The 22,298-nt window shown below is 46.3% G+C and overlaps 1 protein-coding gene across 1 annotated transcript in view; it reads right to left on the minus strand.

Annotated features, from left to right (window-relative positions):
• The window catches only part of LOC115650561 (USP6 N-terminal-like protein), a 206,900-nt gene that overhangs the window by 33,082 nt on the left and 151,520 nt on the right, over window positions 1-22,298 (minus strand). Inside the window, 1 exon segment of the mRNA XM_030560713.1 lies at window positions 12,590-12,697. Coding sequence (XP_030416573.1) covers window positions 12,590-12,697 — 108 coding nt within the window.

A 22,298-nucleotide genomic window follows, 5' to 3' on the forward strand; every position in this document is an offset into this window, starting at 1 on the left:
GAATGATGCAAATAATATTTTTTTAATTTATCAAAATTTTATTGGAAATTTATATGAAGAGGTATTGAAACAAAGATTTGTTTTTAATTAAAAGCAATCTTTCTGGCTTTTTTGGCTGCAAAATCAGTAATAATGTCATCGTATGACAAAGACAAAGTCGTGTCTTGTTCAATTGCAAGAATAGCAAGACTAGTTAAGCATTCCTGACTCATGGTAGAGCGGAGATAGTTTTTAATGAGCTTTAGTTTTGAGAAACTCCGTTCTCCTGATGCTACTGTTACAGGAATTGTCAGTAGAATACGAGTGGCAATATACACATTAGGATATATGTCAACAAGTTTGCGGGTATGAATAAACTGTACAATGTCCATCACCGATTTTGCATGTGGCAACATTGATGACAGTGTACTCAATTCTTCGTACAGTTCAAGTCCATTTAAATCAAAACTATCACCGTGCTTCAGGAGGCTCTCTAGGTTCTTGCACTTTGTCATTAGTTGCTCTTGTTTTCCTATTTCGTTGAATTTAGTTATGTCATACAAAAATCCAAACTGTTCATGGTGTACTTGCAAGGTATTAAACCTTTCATCAACAGCAGATACTGCTTTATCCATCACAACATTAAAAAATTCAACCTCAAATTTATTTTCTGGATCGTCTATGGGAATGATCTGCTGTACAGATTCTTCACAAAGAAGTGTCCCTGGCCTTTTAAACTCATATTAACTATGTATTTACTTTATGAAAGTTGGAGAAAACATTGTGAAAACGTAAAACATTGGCTGCCCAACTTCTGGGCTGGCAAAAGTTATACTGACTCACAGAGAAAAAAAAAGCAGGAGAATCTTAGTACAACATATGGTCACTTTATACCAGGGGTCGGCAACCTTTCAGAAGTGGTGTGCCAAGTTCACTATAATTTAAGGTTTCTCGTGCCAGTAATACATTTTAATGTTTGTAGAAGTGTCATGGAGTCACCGGGCGATGCTCTGGAACTACTCCCTACAAAGCCAGTCAGGACTTTGGGGAGCCTCCTGTCCCTTGGAGCAGACTTGTTCAGGGCAAGAAGCTCACACGTCTTCACCTCCTGGGTCTCTCCTTGGAGCATTCAGCATCCTCTGCCCCTCCGTGTGCTTCCCACAGCGAGCCCGCCTCAGTCGGGTCCTGGGGAAGCCACTGGGTCCTGCACCCCCACTTTGCAGTCAGATACTCTTAGCCAGCCAGTAAAACAGAGGTTTATTCGATGACAGGAACAGGTCTAAAACAGAGCTTGTAGATACAGCGAACCAGACCCCTCGGCCGGGTCCATTCTGGGGGGCAGTGAACCAGACCCCCCACGTCTGCACTTCACTCCTTGACTCCAGCCAGCTCCAGACTAACAACCCCTCCCAGCCCCTCCTCTCTCCTCAGCCCCTTTCCCGGGCCAGGAGATCACCTGATCCCTTTGTCTCCAACACCTTCAGCTGGCACCTTTGCAGAGAAGGGCCCCAAGGCCATCAGTTTCTAGGAGACAGAGTGCCAGGCATTTAGGTGCACTGTCCCTTTGCTCTTCAGCAATCACATGCCCTTATCCCACCACCTAGATACTTAAGAACTGCATAGGGGACACTGAGGCACCAACACAGTATTCAGAGGAAACATCAAGAACATTCCCAGTTCGTCACAAGAAGGTTTCTGTCTATGTCTATATTATATAAATAAACTATTGTTATTATCTCAGGTCTTGGCCACCGGTCCTGCTCAGGCCACTGCCAGCTGAGTAAATGAAACCCCAAACTGGCAGCGGGCTGGTGGCTGGAACCCTAGACAAGGATCCCAGGCCCTGCTCAGCCCGCTGCTGGTCTGGGGTTCTGATCACCAACTCCTGCCAGCCAGGATCCCAGCTGCCAACCCCCCCTCAGCCCGCTACCAGCCTGGGATTCTGCTCACCCAGGCTGGCAGGAGGCAGAGTGGGGCTGGCGGCTGAGCTCCTGACTGGCAAGGGGCCGGCAGCCGGAACCCCGGAGTAGCAGTAGGCTGAGTGCTGCTGGCACCCCAGACTGGCAGCAGACTGAGCCACTCAACCCCCCACCGGCCTTGCTCAACCCGCCACCAGCCCACTCAGCCCGCCACCAGCCCACTCAGCCCGCTGCCGGCTGAGTGAATGGAACCCCAGGCTGACAGCAGGTTGAGTGGTTCAGCTGGCCTGCTCAGTCCACTGCCAGCCTGGGGTTCCTTGAGGGTCCCCAGGCCAGCAGCAGGTACTGAATGGGGCCGATGGCTGGTATCCCAGCTGGCAATAGGGCATCAGCTGGAACCCCAGAGCAGAGATGGGCTCAGCCGCTCAGCCTGCTGCTGCATACCATCAAAAATCAGCTCACCTGCCACCTTTGACACGTGTGCCGTAGGTTGCCGACCCCTGCTTTATACACTAGTAAGAAAATGATCATATTACAGTTGTTGGAGGGTTCTTATCAGGAGTAACAGGCTATATGAAAGTCAGTCAACATTTTTCTTTCTCTGATGAAAACTGGCCCACTCCCTGCCTTTAACCAAAACTGTCACTAATAATTGTCAACAACTTAATTTTCTGTTTTTGGCTAAGATATTGATTTAAAAAAAAATATTGAAATTGGATTCAGGATTGTTAGCAAGAATTTTTGGCAAACAACGTTGTTAAATGACAATCTAAATGGCAACACAGTACTGCTTTCATGCTTGGCTCACCCCCCAGCCTGCTGGTCCAACAGCTGCAATAGACCCCAAAATCCACCCCTTGGGGTGCAGAGTGGCAACAGAAGCAGCAAACCCTCAGGTGCAATCACACGCCAATGGGCACCACCACCAGGCTTACGGACCATGGTGAAGTTAGCACAGCAACTGATCTTAGACAGGTCACCCATGGAGCCACAGCAGCTCATCTTGCCCTGTGCAGCTCCCCCCTGGATGAGATGGATCGCTGGCAGCTGCCAGCCCGGGGAGAGGTGCTTCCCAGCTAGGGTGGCCAGATCCAGGTGTCCTGACTTTATAGGGCGAGTCCTGATATTTGGGGCTTTGTCTTATACAGGCACCAGTTACCCCCACCTAGAGTGGCCAGACAGCAAGTGTGAAAAATCAGGACAGGCAGTGGGGGCGAGGGGAGAGGGGGTAAAAGGAGCCTATATAAGAAAAAGACCCCAAAATTGGGACTGTCCCTATAAAATAGGGATATCTGCTCACCCCACCCCAAGTCCTGATTTTTCACACATCTGGCTAACCCCAGCCAAGCCCTGTGTGACATTCCAATCCTGGCTCGCTGCCCAGGAAGTGAGTTACTTTCACTTTCATTCCTCAGCAGGCAGCCAGCCAGCCTGCCCCGCAGCACCTCACCCAACCCAGCCCTGACGGAGGGGAGGGAGGAGAGAGAGAGGGGTGCTCCTGGGGAGGAGGGAGAAAGGAGGGGGTGCTCCGTGGGGCAGGGGGGAGAAGAACAGATGTTATGGGGGACAATAAAAGATACTGGTTCCAGAGCCACAGAGCCTGCCTCGCCTCACCGGAAATAGTCACACTCACAGGTGAGCTCCTTTCCCAACCCCCACCCCACTTCCCAGAGACCCCAGCAGCCAATCCCATTGCTCAGACTGTGCTGCATTCGGCTCTCTCTAGGACCCAGCAGCCCTGCTTCTACACTGTCTGGGCTGCCTGCAGCTTGGTGCCCCCAGGGAGAATGAGGCCCTACGCCGCTGCCTATTCTGCCTATGCCTAAAGACAGCCCTGTTGGAAGGGACCTCAGGATGTCATCTAGTCCAACCCCCTGCTCAAAGCAGGAACAATCCATAGACAGATTTCTGCTGTAAAGATCCAGATCCCTACATGGTCCCCTCAAGGACTGAACTCACAACCCTGGGTTTAGCAGGCCAATGCTCAAACCACTGAGCTATCTCACCCCTCAGTAGCTTTACAGACTGCAACCAATGGGACTAGGTTTTCATTTTCAAATAATTTGTGGACTTCTGAAGCTGGATTGTTCTGCTCAGCTGCACTCTCTTGTTGAGCCCTGCAGATGTTTAAGCAGACAGAAGAATAGATGCCACTAGCTAGAAGTACTGACTGTAAAACCAACTTGACTAGTCCCATTTCATAAAGCTTTTAAAAACAACTGGCAAAAGTTGCCAGATCTGCACTTCTTTCCTCTGGCAAACTCCCACTTTTCCTCCCCTCTTGCAGCTTTAAAGCCATCCTGGTGGGGGAAAGAAACGTGATGGCAAAAGATGCATAGGAGGCAGGTATAACAGGCCAGGGGTGGCTCTGCCTCCAGACACCTGGTTGCAAGTTTGGCAGGCGACATTTTTGCTTTATTATGCCCCATGCTGGTTCCAGGGTGACCGAGGCGGCAGCTTGTGCTATTCAGCTTCCCAGGTTTATCAGTAATCTCCTTGGACTCTAGGGAGATCACTGATGAACCCAGGAAGCAGAGTAGCAAATACCGCCTCCTCAGCCACCCTGGAACCTGCATGGAGTATATCAAAGATCAGGTTCTTCTTTGGGAAGAGACACTGTTACACTGTGGCTTTACCAAGGTGTCTTGGGGCCGAGGGAGAAAAAGGGACAGCGCAGCTGGCCTGGGGCTCCTCTGGGCAAGTAGGGAGGGGCTTGGCCAGGGCTCCTCCAGATAGGAGGGAGGCCTCAACATCCGAAGCTTCGGCCAGCCTGGGGCTTCTCCGGCTGGGGTGGGAGGTATGACACTCGGGGCTCCTCCGGGTGGAGAGAAGGATCATTGTTTCAGCAACAGGGATTGGGGGCAGGGGATGGGGGCCAGGCAGAAGGGGTAGATCTGGGGTCTGGCCTCCCCAAAGAGAGGCTCCACCCACCACCCATTTATGAGAGATCAAGTTCCACCTATGAGTCATATTCCTCTCATGCTCAAACTCCCTTACTAGAGGCAAACACATAGAAACTTGTAATATAAACATTCAGGTCGGTGCAGTAGCTTCAAAGGCACTACACCCAAATCTAAGGCCATCATTACAGATGGCATTCAGCCCTGTGCCTCACGATCATAGCAGATAGTCCTGGTGCCACTTTGGAAAGTGCTGTAGTGGCAACACAGGACCATGGAAAATTGGCAAGAGATACTGATGTCCCCAACAATAACCAACAAGTGTTAATCTGCATGGAGGAAGATAGGGAAGGCATATCTAAAGGCGACTCAATGCTATCTTGACAAAAATCAGGGCTATTACCTTGACCATTTGGGGGCCAATGCGAACAAGGACAGTGAGGTATCAAAACTTACCAAGAAAGAGTATCTTGAAAGATAACATTTTGGCTAAAAGGAGGTTATAGAGACTTAGCCCTGGTCTACAGTATGGGGTTAGGTCAAATTTAGCTGCGTTAGGTTGATTTTAAAATGAATGCATCTACACAACCAACCCCATCCCATTGACCTAAAGGTCTCTTAAAATCGACTTCTGTACTCCTCCCCAGTGAGGTGAGTAGTGGTAAAATCGACCTTGCTGGGTCGAATTTGGGGTAGTGCACACACAATTTGATGGTATTGGCCTCCGGGAGCTATCCCAGAGTGCTCCAATGTGACCACTCTGGACAGCACTTTGAACTCCAATGCACTAGCCAAGTACACAGGAAAAGCCCCGGGAACGTTTCCTGTTTGGTCAGCGTGGTGAGCTCAGCAGTTCAGGTGACCATGCAATCCCCCCAGAATCGCAAATGAGCTCCAGCATGGACTGAACAGTAGACACTGGATTTGATTGCTGTATGGGGAGAAGAATTGGTGCAGGCAGAACTCCAGTCAAAAAGAAGAAATGCTAATATATATGCCAAAATCACACAGGGCATGAAGGACAGAGGCTACAACAGGGACACACAGCAGTGCCACGTGTAAGTTAAGGAGGTCAGGCAAGCCTACCAAAAGACAAAGGAGGCAAATGGTCACTCCAAGTCAGAGCCTCATACACATTGCTTCTATGATCAGCTGCATGGCATTCGGGGGGTGGGGGGCAAAAGCTACCACTGTCTGTGAACACCTGCAAGTGGGGAGTCTCACGGAACAGGGAGGGGAAGGAGAAGGAGAATGCACAGCAGGCAAGCGGTGAATCTGTTCTCTCCAGCAGCCAGGAGCCAATACCCTCCCAAGGTGGGATCCCCGACCCTGAAGCCGGAGAAGGCACCTCTGGTGAGTGCACATTTGTAACTACAGTACAGGGTTTAAAAGCAATAGTGTTTAATGTTTGATTTGCCCTGAAGAATTGGGATGCATTCACGGCCAGTACAACTACTGGAAAAGTCAGTTAATGTGTCTGGGGATGGAGCGGGAATCCTCCAGGGACATCTCCATGAAGCTCTCCTGGAGGTACTCTGAAAGCCTTTGCAGAGGTTTCTGGAGAGGACTGCCTTATTTCGTCCTCCACAGTAGGATACTTTACCATGCCAAGCCAGTAGCAAGTAGTCTGGAATCATTGCAGCACAAAGCATGGCAGCAAATGGTCCTGGTTTTGGTCGCATTCAAGCAACATTCAGTCTATATCTTTCTGTGTCAGCCTCAGGAGAGTGATATCATTCATGGTCACCTGGTTGAAATAGGGGAATTTTTGTAAGGGAAAATTAAAAGGACCCCATTCATGCTAGGCTGTTTGCACTTGGCTAAAAGGGATCATACCGGAGAATAGCCACGCGGTGTAGGGAAAAATGAAGGGATCATCCCAGAGAATAGCCATGCAGCGGGGTGGAGGGAGGTGTGTTCTGCACATCCACCAGAAACCGCAGCCCCTCCTATTAAATGTGAAAGACAACCGGCATTGCTTGCTATGAGAAAAGAGGGTGCTGCAGTTTGAAACCATTCCCATGTTATGAAGACGTATGAAGCCAACCCCACATACCCATTGGCTTACCATGGCTACCTGGAAACCGAATTCTGTTGTCCAGCCGTGTGTGATGTGTCACCGTACTGGCAGGCGCTCAATATAAAAGGCAAAATGCGACTTTGTACCTAAAGAATATGTGCTGTCTGCTGTGAATTGCTTGTTTCATTGTGAAAGAGTCTCACTTTTGTTCTGAGAAACGTATCATCTTAAATTTTACTGTCCCTTTTTATCCCCCCCCACAGGTGCAAATGTTTCTATGGTCCCCCATCATCTCAGTTCCTGAGGAAAACGCACTCATGACGACATGTTTTCCGAGCTCATGCAGCCCTCCCGCACTGACAGGGCACAGCTTAATGCATGGAGGCATTCAGTGGCCGAGGCCAGGAAAGCATTAAGTGAGAGCGATGAGCAGAGGCAGGAGGCAATGCTGAGGCTAATGGGGGAGCAAATGGACATGATGAGCCGTCTGTTGGAGGTGCAGGAAAGCCAACAAGAGCACAGACACACACCCCTGCATCCACTGTATAACCGCCTGCCCTCCTCCCCAAGTTCCATATCCTCCTCACCCAGACACCCAAGAATGCGGAGGGGGGGGGGGGAAAGAGTCCGGGCACCCAGCCACTCCACTCCAAAGGACGGTCCAAGCAACAGAAGGCTGTCATTCAAACAGTTTTGAATTGTAGTGTGGCTACAAAATACTATGTGGCCTTGTCCTTCCCTCCTTCCACACCCCACCCCACCCGGGCTACCTTGCCAGTTCTCACTTTTTTTTTTTTTAATTAAAAAAGAAAGAATGCATGGTTTTAAAACAATAGTTACTTTATTTCCATTGCCAGCTGTGATCAAAGGGGGGAGGGTGGTTGGCTTACAGGGAATTAAAATCAAAAAAGGGGGCGGGTTTGCATCAAGGAGAAACACAACCGTCACACTGTAGCCTGGCCAGTCATGAAACTAGTTTTCAAAGCTTCTCTGATGTGCAGCGTGCCTAGCTGTGCTCTTCTAATCGCCCTGGTGTCTGGCTGCTCAAAATAGGACGCCAGATGATTTGCCTCAACTTCCCACCCCACCATAAACGTCTCCCCCTTACTCTCACAGATATTATGGAGCACACAGCAAGCAGCAATAACCTTGGTTGCACCGACGTCTAACCTAGTCAGCAAACAGCACCAGTGAGCTTTTAAACGTCCAAAGACATATTCTACCACCATTCTGCACTTGCTCAGCCTATAGTTGAACTGCTCCTTACTACGGTCCAGAGTGCCTGTGTATGGCTTAATGAGCCATGGGAGTAAGGGGTAGGCTGGGTCCCCAAGAGTAACTATTGGCATTTCAACATCCCCAACAGTAATTTTCTGGTCTAGGAAGTAAGTCCCTTCTTGCAGCTGCTCAAACAGCCTGGAGTTCCTAAAGATGCTCTTTCCTGGCCATCTTTCCTGGCCATCCCACGCTGATGTCAGTGAAACATCCCTTGTCATCCATCAGTGCTTGCAGCACCATTTAGAAGTACTCCTTGAGGTTTATGTACTGGTTGGCAAGGTGGTCTGATGCCAAGATAGGGATATGTTCTGTTTCTTGCCCCACCAGAGTCAGGGAACACCATTGCAGCAAAGCCATTCAGTATGACCTGCACATTTCCAAGAGTCACTACCCTTGATAACAGATCAGATCAGTGATTACATTGGCTACTTGGATCACAGCAGTCCCCACAGTAGATTTGTCACTCCAAATTGATTCCCAGCTGACCGGTAGCAGTCAGGCATTGCAAGCTTCCACAGGGCTATCACCACTTGCTTCTCAACTGTCAGTGCACCTCTCATCTTGGTATTCCTCCACTTCAGGGTGGGGGAAAGCAACTCTCAAAGTTCAAGGAAAGTAGCCTTACGCATGCAAAAGTTTTGCAGCAACTGTGAATCATCCCATACCTGCAACACTATGCGGTCCCACCAATATGCTTGTTTGCCGGGCCCAGAATCAGCGTTCCACTTTATCAACCAGCCCCACTGCTGCCATGATGTCCCAACTGCCACAGCCCGTACTTTCAGGATTGTCTGTGTCCATGTCCTCCTCACAGTTTTCCTCGTGCTGGCGTCTCTTAGCCAGGTTCTGCACATACTGCAGGATAATGCACGAGGTGTTTACAATGCTCACAACAGCAGCAGTGAGCTAAGCGGGCTCCATGCTTGCCGTGCTATGTTGTCTGCACGGGTAACCCAGGAAAAAAAGCACAAAATGATTGTCTGCCGTTGCTTTCACGGAGGAAGGGAGGGGAGACTGATGACATGTACCCAAAACCACCCACCACAATGTTTTTGCCCCATCAGGCATTGGAAGCTTAACCCAGAATTCCAATGGGCAGCAGAGACTGTGGAAACTGTGGGATAGCTACCCACAGTGCACCACTCTGTGAGTTGATGCTAGCCATGGTATTGAGGACGCACTCCGCCGACTTAATGCACTTAGTGGGGACATACACAATCAACTGTATAAAACTGATTTCTAAAGATCGACTTCTACGAAATTAGGTTGATTTTATAGTGTAGGACATACCCTTAGGAACCAGGTGAAGCCATAAAACCTGCCATTGTTGGGGATCCCAGCTAAAAAACGACTGAAATTCTGAGCTCCACAGAGGAGTGTTGGTTTAATCCTGCAGGATGCTGTATGCCTGCTGAGAGGTGCTGGGAACTCCCAGCTCCCACTGATGTGAGGATACCAACACCTCTCAACAAGAGCTCAGCACCTTGTATGTCTTAGCCTTGTACCCAGAAACTCCTCCAGCTGAATATGCAAGGAGATTCTCGTTATGTATAGATCCCTATGGGTAAATGTAGGAAGAACAAGGACACTACGAGGGCCCTGCTTGATGTTAGAGACAGGGAGAATCCTGAAAACAGCACGAACAGCTCTGTGTAAAGGAATTTAAAGACAGTATTGGCCTTGCTCCACACCCAGGACTCCACGTTGGCCTCAGTAGGAGCAACGAGAGGCCAATGCTGAGCACTTATGAAAATCCAACACAAAATATTTTTTCCTCCTGATTTAAACTCCCTGGAAGAGGCAAGGAGGAGAGAGAGAGAGAGAGAGAGAGAGACTTTGGGCCCCCTTAGAGCAAGCATTATAGAGGAATGAGTCAAGGCAGTTATTTTGTTCCCTACACAAAAATCCATGGTTTCTGAGAACTGGACTCTAAACCTCTTCTGGATGAAATTAAAATGAGACCTAATTGCTGCCCTCAGATGGCACCGAGGCCGACGAAGATTAAGAAGAGCTGCTTTCAGGGATTTGTGTCATGCAAAGCCTCTTACACTGTATGGTTCCTGTTTATTGCAGACCCCTCAGGAGTTTATCGTTAAACTACTTGTGACTTTCATTTATTCATATCGTTTTACTTACTGTGCGGCATAGCCTGCTGGGGCTCTTCTGTACCCTCGCCAATGATGGTTGGAGAAAAAAATGCCAGAGAAACCTCACTAACCCTGCTCATTAGGATGATCTTGGTTCCATGTTCTTGTATGTCTTACAAGATTATATATACCAGCAAGATTTTGTGATTAATATCTATGCTTGACTAACTGTAATGGGCAGAGTTATTAGACATACTTGGGTCTATTGGATGAGACACTTGACTCTCTTACTCTCTGTCTCTGAAGCGTAACCACTGGGCTATGCTGAGTTTGCTTTACAGTATTGTTCTTATTGCCAAAAATAATACAAAGAAAGTTCAAAAGACCCCTGTGTTGTGAATACCTTTTATCTGGCATGCAACTCCCTCCTGTGCCTGCTAGTATCACTCAGCTGGCCAGAGGAAGCTCCAAACAGCAATGGGAGGTACTCCCCCCATGCTGCTTCTATCTTCTGTTGGGCTTGGGGAGCAAAAGACCAGGGAATCCAAGTCAATCTCACTTTGCCAACAGTTCTGCATGCTCTGCAGAAATGCTACTAGCCTGATGTCTGAAACCCAGGCACATTTAGGCTGATGGCAGAAAACAGAGCAGGAAAGAGTGGAAACCACTAATGGGTGACCAATGATGGTTAGTGGGACAATCATGGAAGTGCTATGAGGGTGGGTGGGGGTGGTTCGAAAGCAAGAACAATTACTGTTCTAGGTTTCAGAGTAGCAGCTGTGTTAGTCTGTATCCACAAAAAGAACAGGAGTACTTAGAGACTAACAAATTTCACGAAAGCTCATGCTGAAATAAATTTGTTAGTCTCTAAGGTGCCACAAGTACTCCTAATTATTGTTCTAGTGATCCCATGAACCGAATGCAGAAAAGGATGCTGGAAAGTAGCCAATATGTTTCTTATTAAAATATTTTTATTACAATCAAACTCAATAAGCCTTCTTGTTCAATTTCTTGTTTAACACACACAGACATTGTTTATTGCATGCCAAAAAATCCTCAGAAGATCGAGCTTTGTAAAGAGATCTAATGGGAGGCAACGGAAACAAGACCTTTCTCCTATTTATAAAGGAAATCCTGTAAATTGAATAATTTTTAATAGACTATTTCAATAGGATGTTTCTATGTAAAAGGGCCAAGGGTCAGAAAATAAAAGACACCAGTCATTTCAATCTGAGCTGTTATGATGCTGCTAGCAAAACCAAATGTCAGTGAAATGAGGGAGTGCAGGGGGAGCGATGTTTTGTAATCCAGAACTCTTAAATACACAAATCCTTAAATGAATTCTCAGCTATGTGATTTCCCCTGGACTTTAATTGGGTCATGCTGCTAAAATCCTTTTCCATGTTGGTTTCAAAATTCATCCATCAAACTCAGCTGTGCAATGAAAATATAACAGAAAAAACTGTGGTGAAGAGAGATTTTGGTTGAGTCCGTTTTTGGGGACTTGGAACACTTTAAAAAAAGTAACCAGAAAATGCTGGGCACCTACTCTCTAAGCTGTTTCAAGTTTGACACCCCATATCCCCCCTAAAAAACCCAACACACCCAAAAACTTTTGGTCACTTTTGAAAATGTTGACCACTATCTTTAGTGACCAGTTTCAATCCGTTACAGCAACATCTAAAACTTCTGTTGGCAGAGTCTCAGTAGTATGGTTTGAAGCAACCAATATGCCAGAAAGCTTCTGGATCTAGGGTCCCATTGACATAGTGCAGTGGAGGATAAATGGATAAAAAGAGTCAATCCTCTTTATTTTCGGTCTGTACTCTTACTTGTAGCAGCTGTGAATGTAAAGGAAAAAAGGCTTATGGGACAGAAACCTGACTGTCTCCCAGATCAGTGGTGATAAAGAGAGACAGAACACAGTGAAAGAAGCTCCTTCACTCCTTCACCTATTTCATTAGGTGGAAACCATCCACTGCATGGTATTCACTACACCACGGCCTACTTGGAAAGGGTCACAGATGGGGAGAGGGATAGCTCAGTGGTTTGAGCATTGGCCTGCTAAACCCAGGGTCATGAGTTCAATCCTTGAGGGGGTCATTTAGGGATCTGGGGCAAAAATCTGTCTGGGGACTGGTCCTGCTTTGAGCAGGGGGTTGGATTAGATGACCTCCTGAGGTCCCTTCCAATCCTGATATTCTACATTCTATAGTATTCTGTCTCCATCTCCAAAACCCATCCATCAAGAGATCACACATCCATCCATCATCGCCCACCTTCTGATGGCTCAAGCTTCAAGAGTGCAGGTCTAACTTATCATGATGTACTGGAATCCCAGCAGACCGGCCATGGGTTTATCCACACACACATCCCCTTGTGATTGCTGCTGTGAAGGCATCATACCTCATACTTCCCTTCATTCTCAGTCTTTATCTTCTCAATGTCCAGCAGGAGTGACCAGACTTGGCCTCGCACCTGCAGGGGTATCCCTTTGTAAACCCTGCGGAACATCTGCAGATTAAACGGAAAACAGGACAATGTTAATGCTACAAGCCACCAAGACAGATGTATTTCAAGCACAGAAGGCCCCTAAATAGAGCATTTCAAGGAGACCATAGACATGACAGTGAATGATTTGGTAATTAGATGACCCCCCCTACCCCTTATATTCTCAACCATTGTTAATTCCCTCTATGAGGTCAATTCAATCCAAGACAGGGCAGGAGCACTTCACATGCTGTAAGAGTGTGAGGATCTTCACTGGGACTCTCCTCTGCAGACAGAGATACTGTCGTTCCAGAGGCATCATGGTACATATGGAAGGGGCCAAACCCCAACATCGAAACATGCATCTTCCCCGTTCTGCATGGAAGAGAGCTTGGGACTTGACTTAGCAGCAGTACCCCATCCCTCCTGTCAACTCCACAGGGAGCTGTCTGCACAAGGCAGACTGGGCACCATGAACACTGGGCTCCTGCTGGGGAGCTTCTCAGAGTGTATCTGCACTGGAGCTATGCTGTCAGGGAGGAGGTAGGTTGAGGGGCTCGGCACAAATGGCCCAGAGCATGAGAGATACTCCTCAGGGATTCCCAGGGTTGTGAAGCACCTCACCACACTTGCCCCTAGCATGAAGCAGTCTGCTCTCTGCCTGCCGTGGCTGAAACCACATGATCCCAGCCTCCTAGGTCTACACAGACGTCGCCCGCTCTTGTGCAGGCTAGCGATAGGCACACACCAAGCCTCGAGTCCTCAGAGCACTCCCTGCTGCTGGATTCTCAGGGTAGATCTACACTGGAATAAAAACTGTTCACTCATGTCAGCTGACTCAGTTTGTGGGACTAAAAACTGCTGTGTAGACATTTGAGCTCAGGCTGGAACTCCGGCTCTGGGAACCTCCTCCCCTCACAAGATCCCAGAGCTCAGGCTCCAGCCAGAGCCCAAATGTCTACACAGAAATTTTGTGCCTTGCAGCCCATGCACCACAAGCCTGTCAGCTGACCCATGCCAACCACGAGTGTTTAATTGTTGTGTAGACGTACCCTCATAGTAATCACCAAATTCACTCTTCCCAAGGGAACAGCATACACACAGCTTGACTGGCACAACTCAGGAACAGGTCCTTTATAACATCACAACACGGAGATATACTTATAACCATTTCACTATAAATGTATGATCAAAAATTAAGATTCAAGAGATACTGAATAAGGACAATGGAAACAGAAACAGTTACGTATAAAATAAAAAGTATAGCACACCTCTTAGAGTCTAAACTTAACTTTAACAGGCTAAAATCCTTGTCTTAATCAGTTTCCCAACTAAAGCAATCTTCCAGCATCACCAACCTACATGGGATCTACTGTTCACGGATGAAAAAAGGGCGGTCCTTTGTGTCCCTGGATGACAGCGCACCTCTAGACAAAAGCTCTTTTCCCACCACTGTTGTTCTCTTCCTGTTGACTCCCCATCCTGCCCGTTGACTCATGTAAATAGCGCTTCCATTTTTTTGGCTTACAATGCTTAATCTACATACAAACCTAGGCAGACAGGTGACTATACAGGCCTCTGTCTGACCCAAAACCCGTTTGTCAGTTCTGTCTTGGACAGAGGTTTTAAAACATATATTTAGCACATCCAACTTCTGAAATATGATCCGTACACACATCACACGATGATGAAAATCAGCGTGCTCCTGGCTTTCATTTAAGATCTCACACACAACATGCTTTATAGGTAAGTACTATGATAGCAATATGTTGGATGTAGTAAGTTTGTCAGGCCTGTTAGGCATTGCTGACAGAGTAATGAACCCTTTGCCAGCTGGCATCAATGGGCCTCTGTGTCACATCACCATCCAGGTTTGGGGGAAGATTTTTCCTTGGGAGAAAGGGAGGCAACACCACACCCCCTAATGGGACAATCCTGGGATGTCAGGGAATCTCCACAGATACAAATCATCTGTTCCTGTGGCTTAGGGTGACTGTACACTCCATTCTGGCTGGGACAGTCTGTTTTTTAACCCCTGTCCTGGCCATCCCGACTTTTTGGCAACAGGGGCATTTGTCCCATTTGCTCTTGACAACTTCATCACTTGGTAAGAGCAAACAGGACAAATGCCCACTTTTGTCAAAAAACTGGGGTGCAGAGGAAGATGTTGGGGGGAAGCAGGGATCGGGTGGGGGGCAGGCAGGACTGGGGTTAGCAGTGACCCCAGCCCTAGCCTCAAGCAGGGGAAGGAAGGGGGCTCAGGCAAGCGCCTCAGGACAGTCCCGTGCATGGGGGAGAGGGGAGGGGGAGGAGGTGTCTTGAGCTAGCCCCACGTGTTTTCCCTTTGGGAAATATGGTCACCTTACTGTGGCTTTAAACATGGGAGAGAACGATCTGGGCTAAGATACTGATTACTACTACTGGGAAGGAAGTAAAATAGTCCATATGATACTCCTAATATTAGAGAGACAAAAGTGCATGCTTGGTTGTTTTTTTGCAATGTGTTTATGCATTTAATAGCACTTTGTGTCTAGTCTCTTCCATTTTAACCCTTGTCAGGTCAGATTATTTCTTGATGAAAAGCTCTTTAATCATCAATGGCAAAAATTTTTTAAAAAGTTTCATCCCTTCTAACAAACATGAATGTTGTAAAAAAATTTCAAGATGTTTTTGTGACACTAGCAGGCCAGATGCCAGCTCTTGCCTAGGCTACTGGCATTAGCTAAGAACTGACAAACTCATAGCTGGAGACCAGTCCAGTTCACCTGTATATTAGTGAATATACAGGTGAACTGGACTGGTCTCCAGCTTTTAGTCTCATAAGAACGTATTTAGTGTTTAGACTATGAAATGCTTCTCAGTTGCTGCATACATTAATCCCACTTGTAACATCTACATTCCATGCTATAAGGAAATACGTAAGTTTTGCTTTGTAACTTTGATAACGTTTGCTCTGAACTTGTGACCCATGCATGGGAATCGTCCCCACCATTCATCCAGGAAGACTATCAAAATTTAAGTGGGCCGTCAAGAAACATAAAACAAAGGATTGGTTAATCGCTCTATTGCACCCATGGAGCAGTACATGCAGAAGGCTTCATCTCATCACTCTGAATGCTGGAAGATGGAAATTAAAATGGTGTATGTGAAAATTTTTCATCTCTTTGCTGTTTGAACTCTCACAGAACCAGAGAAACCAAACTGAAGTCAGAGATCACCAGGGGTTACCTCCTGGGTCCACCCTGAAACACACTTTGAATTGACAGATCATTACAACTGTCACTCCTAGGATTTAGATGGTAAGTCATTTGTGAGTATTTGTCTGCTTGCTTTAACCTGTAAACAACACTCATTAATTTTTCTTAGTTAATAAATCTTTAAATAGTTTATTACAGGATTGGCCATGGGCATCGTCTTTGGTGTAATATTCAGAGTATCAATTGATCTGGGGTAACTGACTGGTGTCTTTGGACTGAAAGCAACCTGAACATTGTGTGATTTTTGGAGCAAGTGACCACTTATCATTTAGTCCAGTCTCCCTGCATGGCAAGAAATACTGGAGTGTCTAATGGGACAATGTCACCACGGTGCGACTGTTGTAGAAATGCAGAATGTAGAAAGGCGTTCACATTTGTTACTGCTTTGGGGAAATCTAATTAAAGAACATACCACCACTTTGGGGGTATTTGCCCTGTTTTTGACAGTCTGCCCTGAAGCAGGCATTGACGCTCATGAGCCAGTCCAGACAGCATAACAGTTTTCTTCTTGTGAGTTCACCCCATCTTCCCCACAACCCTGAATTGTCTTTCAGCTGCAACATTAAAAAAAAATAATAATCCCACCACCTGTGATTAATGAGGCAATGATTTTGGCATAGAAACTTTTAGTAAATTTTCACAGTAGAGGTGTGAGGAGAAATGACAAGGCATGGAAAAGAGGGTCGGGTTTAGACAGCGAGCTCACCCCACACTTACTCCAGCGTCAGCTCCTGTTCCACAGGGCTGGGCCTGCCTCCCTGCTCCAAGTGTTGTGACCTAGCACATGTGGTCACGACACCATTCAGGTTTGGCATGCCCAATCTTCCGTGAGGTCACAACACCCAGAACAGGGAGCTGAGCCCAGCCCCGCAGGACAGGAGCCGTCACTGCAGAGTGAGCTCGTCATGGACTTCATTCAAATTCATGATTACCATGAATGCTGACATCTGTGCCAAAATTGTAGCCTTGGTTATTAAGGACCTCGTGGTGCTTTAAATTGGCCTGGGTGCTGCCCAAATGCTAACCCTGCCATTTAGATTCTGCCTATTTAAATTTCACTGGCTGTTTTCATAGGGTGTTTTCTTCACTGTTATGTAGTATTGGTGCATGATGGCTGCTATATTGCAATGGTGGCCTGAGCATATAGAGTCTAAGTGGCTCCAGAAAAAAGCCTGCTCTACTGTATACATCATCAAGTTACTGACGTGCTCCTGAACACAGCTTCATCCAGTTTCCTACACTGGGTACAAAGGTTTCAATTTTCAGCTTCCTATCCCAACTTATCTTACGATCAGTTTTATAGAATAATTTCCCTGCTTTGTATATTGACCGGAATCAAGTTCATGCATTTGTACATAGGCTAACAAAGCTAATATCAATGTGGTACATATTATATATTATCTTGTAGTTTACACGCATCAAAACACTCAAATGACTCTATAGGTTGCATTGTAAGAGAATGGTGCAACTGTTGGGGTCCTTCTGGGCTAGGAGGCAATGAACTAACTTTTCCATGCTGCCTTATTTCTTTACATGACTGTCGTACACAGGAGCCTTAGTCATGGACCAGGACCACATTGTAGAAGGTGCTGTATATACAGAAAAAAAGACAGTTTCTGCCCCAAAGAGATCAGTCTGTATATAAAGACAAAAGACAATGAGTGGATTCAGACAGACAGACGGGAGCACAAGGACAATCACACCAGCACGTGGGCTGCTAATAAATGTTGAGATTACACTGCCATTCTGCTGCACCTGGATATTGCCCCATTTAGTTGAGACATGATTAGAACAGTGTTCCTTTCAATTAGTTTCATGTGGAAGTTAGATGAGCCCATGATTTTTAACATTCAGACCATGACAGAATACGATCACGGGTGCAAGTAACATGACGATTCAATATCCTTATCTACAGTAAGCACTTCCAAAAGGCCTGTCCCACTTTTGAGCCTGATCCTACAAATGCTTACTACTACTGGGCAGAAAGCTTACCACTGCAAATAGTCCCTTTGGTTTCAATGGATCCACTCGCAGTAAAGTAAGCACCATACCTGGCAATAAGCATTTGCAAGTGGGATGCTGGACTCTATGATTTTATGAAAATATGCTAATGAGTGTGAATATAATGTAACTAGAATATGCTTCATGCAAAAGGTCTCTTGTAAGGTATCATTACAAAGCTTATAATCTACTGAGTGTGAGAGACAGGAAGAGGAAGATAAATCTTAAGCCATAGAGATGTTGATGAGGAACCAATGAAAACCTTGCTCCAGACAGGAGTCTGGATGACTTTGGCACAAAGGAGGAGATGAGAGCCAGAAACCTGATACTGAATCAGCTCAAATTCCCTCCTGATCAATTTATTTCCGAAGGATTAGAGAGATCGAGACTAGCAATGACATTTTCCTGAGGTATAATAAGCAGCTCAGCTCTGCAGGGAGGAAACATTTGGCTTTGAATTTGAATGTTCAGCAAATGTTATTGCTGAACTTTAATGAATTCACCAGTATTCACTAAACAGCTTTCAACACCCCATTGGGAGTGTAGCAGGTAGCAAGGGCATAACAAACCAAGCTAAGATTGTATTTAACAAACTGCCTCTGAGTTATTTACCTGATGGCTCCTTTCCTCCCACCACCCACAAAAATCAAAATGGTAAAATCTTGAAACCCTGGGGAAAAAAGAGCAATTTCCCTTCATGATAAACCCCAAAAGAAAATGAAGACATTGTAGGACACAATGACCATCTAAACCAGGGGATGAGATGACTAGGAATAATGGGTGCAGTCGGTTACTCTTAACCACTTCTAGCTGCTTCCTGTTTCAGAGGGGAAAGGATTTTTTTGTTTAAACATCTGCTATTTTGCTGTATATATCTTTGCAAAGGTTAGAAGTCCAAGCCCTTGGGCAACAATAGGAAAGCAAAGGAGCAGCTGCCTCCCATACCTAATGTTACAGGTAGAGTGACCAGATGTCCTGATTTTATAGCGACAGTCCTGATAGTCGGAGATTTTTTTCATATAGGCACTTATTACCCCTCACCCCCATCCCGATTTTTCAAACTTGCTACCTGGTCACCCTAGTTAAAGGAGACCTAAAGAGTAAAGAATAAAAGGGCTCATACCTTCTTTTTAGTATCTCTAGGATACTAACACCTAAATGGTCCCAACTAAAATCGGGCCCCACTGCCATAGGTACTATCCAGACAGACAATCCCTCCCCTGAAGAGCTAACAAGATACAAGACAAAGAGCAGGAGAAAGAAATGTCATCCAGAGCTGGAAATTGAAGTATGGCGAGATTAAGGGTTTGTCTACATGGAGCAGCAATGCATCCTAGAGGAAGTGACACGTCTAACCACAGTAACATGTTATGCTTTAATTGGTCCAAGTAGACCCAGATGGTGTGCACAGAAGGTTCCCTAGTGCACAATATGACATTAATGCACACTTAGGAACCTTTAGTGCATACCAGCAGCATCTACACATACTAATTAATGCACAATATATTAGTGCGCTTTAGAGTACTATAGGGCGCATTACCCTATCATGTAGACAAACCGTAAGTGACATGCTCAAGGTCACACAGGAAGAGTGTAGCAAAGCCAGGAACTGAACCCAAGTTTCCTGAAGTTCAGTCCAGCATTGTAACTACAGGATCATCCTTCCTTTCTAGGCTTCATGATGGATAAAGCTCTGCAACTGCTCATCACAAGTTTTTTTTTCCCCATCACAGAATTATCAAATCAAGCCTAAGTTCCCCACCCGTCTGCCCCTCGTTTTGCTTACTGTCTCCCTTGAAAAGCACTCAGCATTATGATGGAAGAGTGCCATCAGCTTTTATAAAAGGGTTGGGTGCTGAATCTCTAACCAAAAGGCTTTTCTTCCAGCTGTAAAGCATTTTTGTTAAACAGGTGTCAACAAAAACAAACTAAAAATCCCTTGCCTGCTCAACCAACTTTCATTCTGTCGCTATCCATCATAAACCCATTAATTTGCCAGGCAAAGACAGGGTGAACAAGATGTAGATTTCTAACAGCTACAAATATATATATATATTTTTCTTTTTAAAACTCCTTCATTCATCATAAGGTAGCAACCACCTTTAATGCACGAGCCAGTGCCAGGACAGCTCCTCTTCTCGGTACAATTAATGACCCATTTATGCTCCCACTCCTTTGTGATTATTTACTAACCTCAGCTGTGACAGCAGGAGCTGAGCTCCGAAGACCTTTGGGATAAGGGATGAAAAAAGCTTCCTGATACGAACCCCAGGAAAGAAAACTTATTCAATTCCCCTTCGCACCACAAAACTGGTTGTCTGATCATCTGACAGTCATCTAAAACCTGAACTTTCATGTGCAGCATATGTTGAATGATACAGGTTGTTTCTGAGTTGGTCTGACAGCAAGCAGGCTAAGGGCCCGTCTACACTTACAGCACTGCAGCGGTGCCAAGCTGCATGGGTGTAGATGTGCTGCTGTAGGTCTTAGCAAAGACGCTGCTTCCCCTGATGGGAGACCTTCTTCCATCGGCATAGATTCTCCAGCTCCCTGAGAGGTAGTAGCCACGTGGACGGGAGAAGCCCTCCCGTTAACATAAAACTATCTACACCAGGAGTTGGGTCATCAGAGCTGCCTGGGGTGGGGGGGAGGGGCAGGCAGCAAGTGAGGCAATTTGCCCCAGGCCCCGCAGGGGCTCCCACAAGAATATAGTATTCTATAGTATTGCAACTTTTTTTATGGAAGGGGCCCCGGAAATTGCTTTGCCCCAGGCCCCCTGAATCTTCTGGGCAGCCCTGTGGGTCACTGTAACTGCATCACTCAGGGGCATGAATATTCCACACCCCTGAGCAACATAGTTCTACTGCCATCAGGCTGTAGTGTAAACCCAGCCTAACCACTTGCAAGGAGCAAGCAACAGAGGCAGTTTAAGAGTTGGAACCTGAATAGTTACAATCCCAGAGACTACAGACTCAGATCCAGTCCAACTGCCACTCCTCGAAAGTGTCCAGGGTTAGTTGGAATGAGTGGCACTGGCTCTAGGATAGGCTTTCAGAGCACAATGCAAGTTAGCTACCCAATGAGCCCCACAGAGAAAGCCCCACGTGGAACATTATCAATTTCTCTTCATTTGCTGCAGAGAGAGAAATGTAGTAAAGAAGGAGTCACAGAGGAGGGCAGAAAGGTTCCCCCTCCACCCACAAAAAAATAAAATAAAGAAGGGGTCTCTGTTGTTCTCTCTCTCACACACAAGTCTTCATTTCTCTGTATTGCTGGAGAACACTGTGGACAGCTGGAGAACTAGGGAGATGATGACTCATCAATTAAGAGCTGAGAAAGGTTCCAAGCCAGTTCTCCAGTCCCGGAAAAAAAGCCCTCCAGCAAAATCAGGTATGATGAAACTTAACAGTCCTGCTATTTCAAAATCAAAGGGGAAAAAATGAAATAGCTTTCAGGCCTCCATTTTATAGCACAACGAAGAAAAAACATGGCGCAATGTTTTTCTTCTGCAAATCTTATTTAAGGACTTTGCTAGGTTTGCTATATTTGTGAAGGAGACCCCCTGCTGGAGAGGCAGTGCCTGCTACGGATTGCTTCTTGGCAAGTGATGCAACAGGCCTGCAGGGCAGAGGGACGTGAGATAGATGTTACTACACAATAGCAGAGGTCAAAACGGTGTAAGAAAACCTGTACATCACACAAAACTCTTTTACTGTTTTATAAGGGAGATCTGAGCATAATAGGAAGAGCCAGCACGGCTTCCACAGCAACCCCACTCTTCTCTACATTTTATAGCACCCACAAACAGGCTAAGTGCTACACAGAAAACATGCCCCTACCCCAAGGAGCTTACAATCCAAGTCCCCACTCCTGCCAATACCAATGCATATGCTTAGATTTATGCATGTGAGTAATCTAATCAAGTGGTTATGGTGCTAGCCGGGAACTTAGGAGGCTGAGATTCAGTTCCCTGGACTTCCTGTAACTCAGTATCAGGATGTCTCACATCTGTAAAATGGGGAGATAATGTTCTCTACCCCACGTCCTCCTGACAGGAGTCTTGTGAGGATGTTAGGTACTGAGAAACACTCCAATACTATCACAATGAGGCTCACATAAGTACCTGAGATAGAGGACTAAAATGGCTCTGCTCACGTGTGTGCATTGTTTCAGGATCAAGTTCTAAATGACGAACAGACAAGTGGTAACACAGCATCCAGAGCAAAAAAGGACTCAGGTTGCAGAACTAAGGGCTTGTCTATACTGGCACTTAACATCACTGCAATTTTCTCGCTCAAGGGTATGAACATCACCCCCCACCCCGTCCCCAAGTGCTGCAAGTTTCAGCGCTATAAAGCGCCAGTGTA

The sequence above is a fragment of the Gopherus evgoodei genome, chromosome 4, assembly GCF_007399415.2.
Source record: "Gopherus evgoodei ecotype Sinaloan lineage chromosome 4, rGopEvg1_v1.p, whole genome shotgun sequence".
NCBI lineage: Eukaryota > Metazoa > Chordata > Testudines > Testudinidae > Gopherus > Gopherus evgoodei.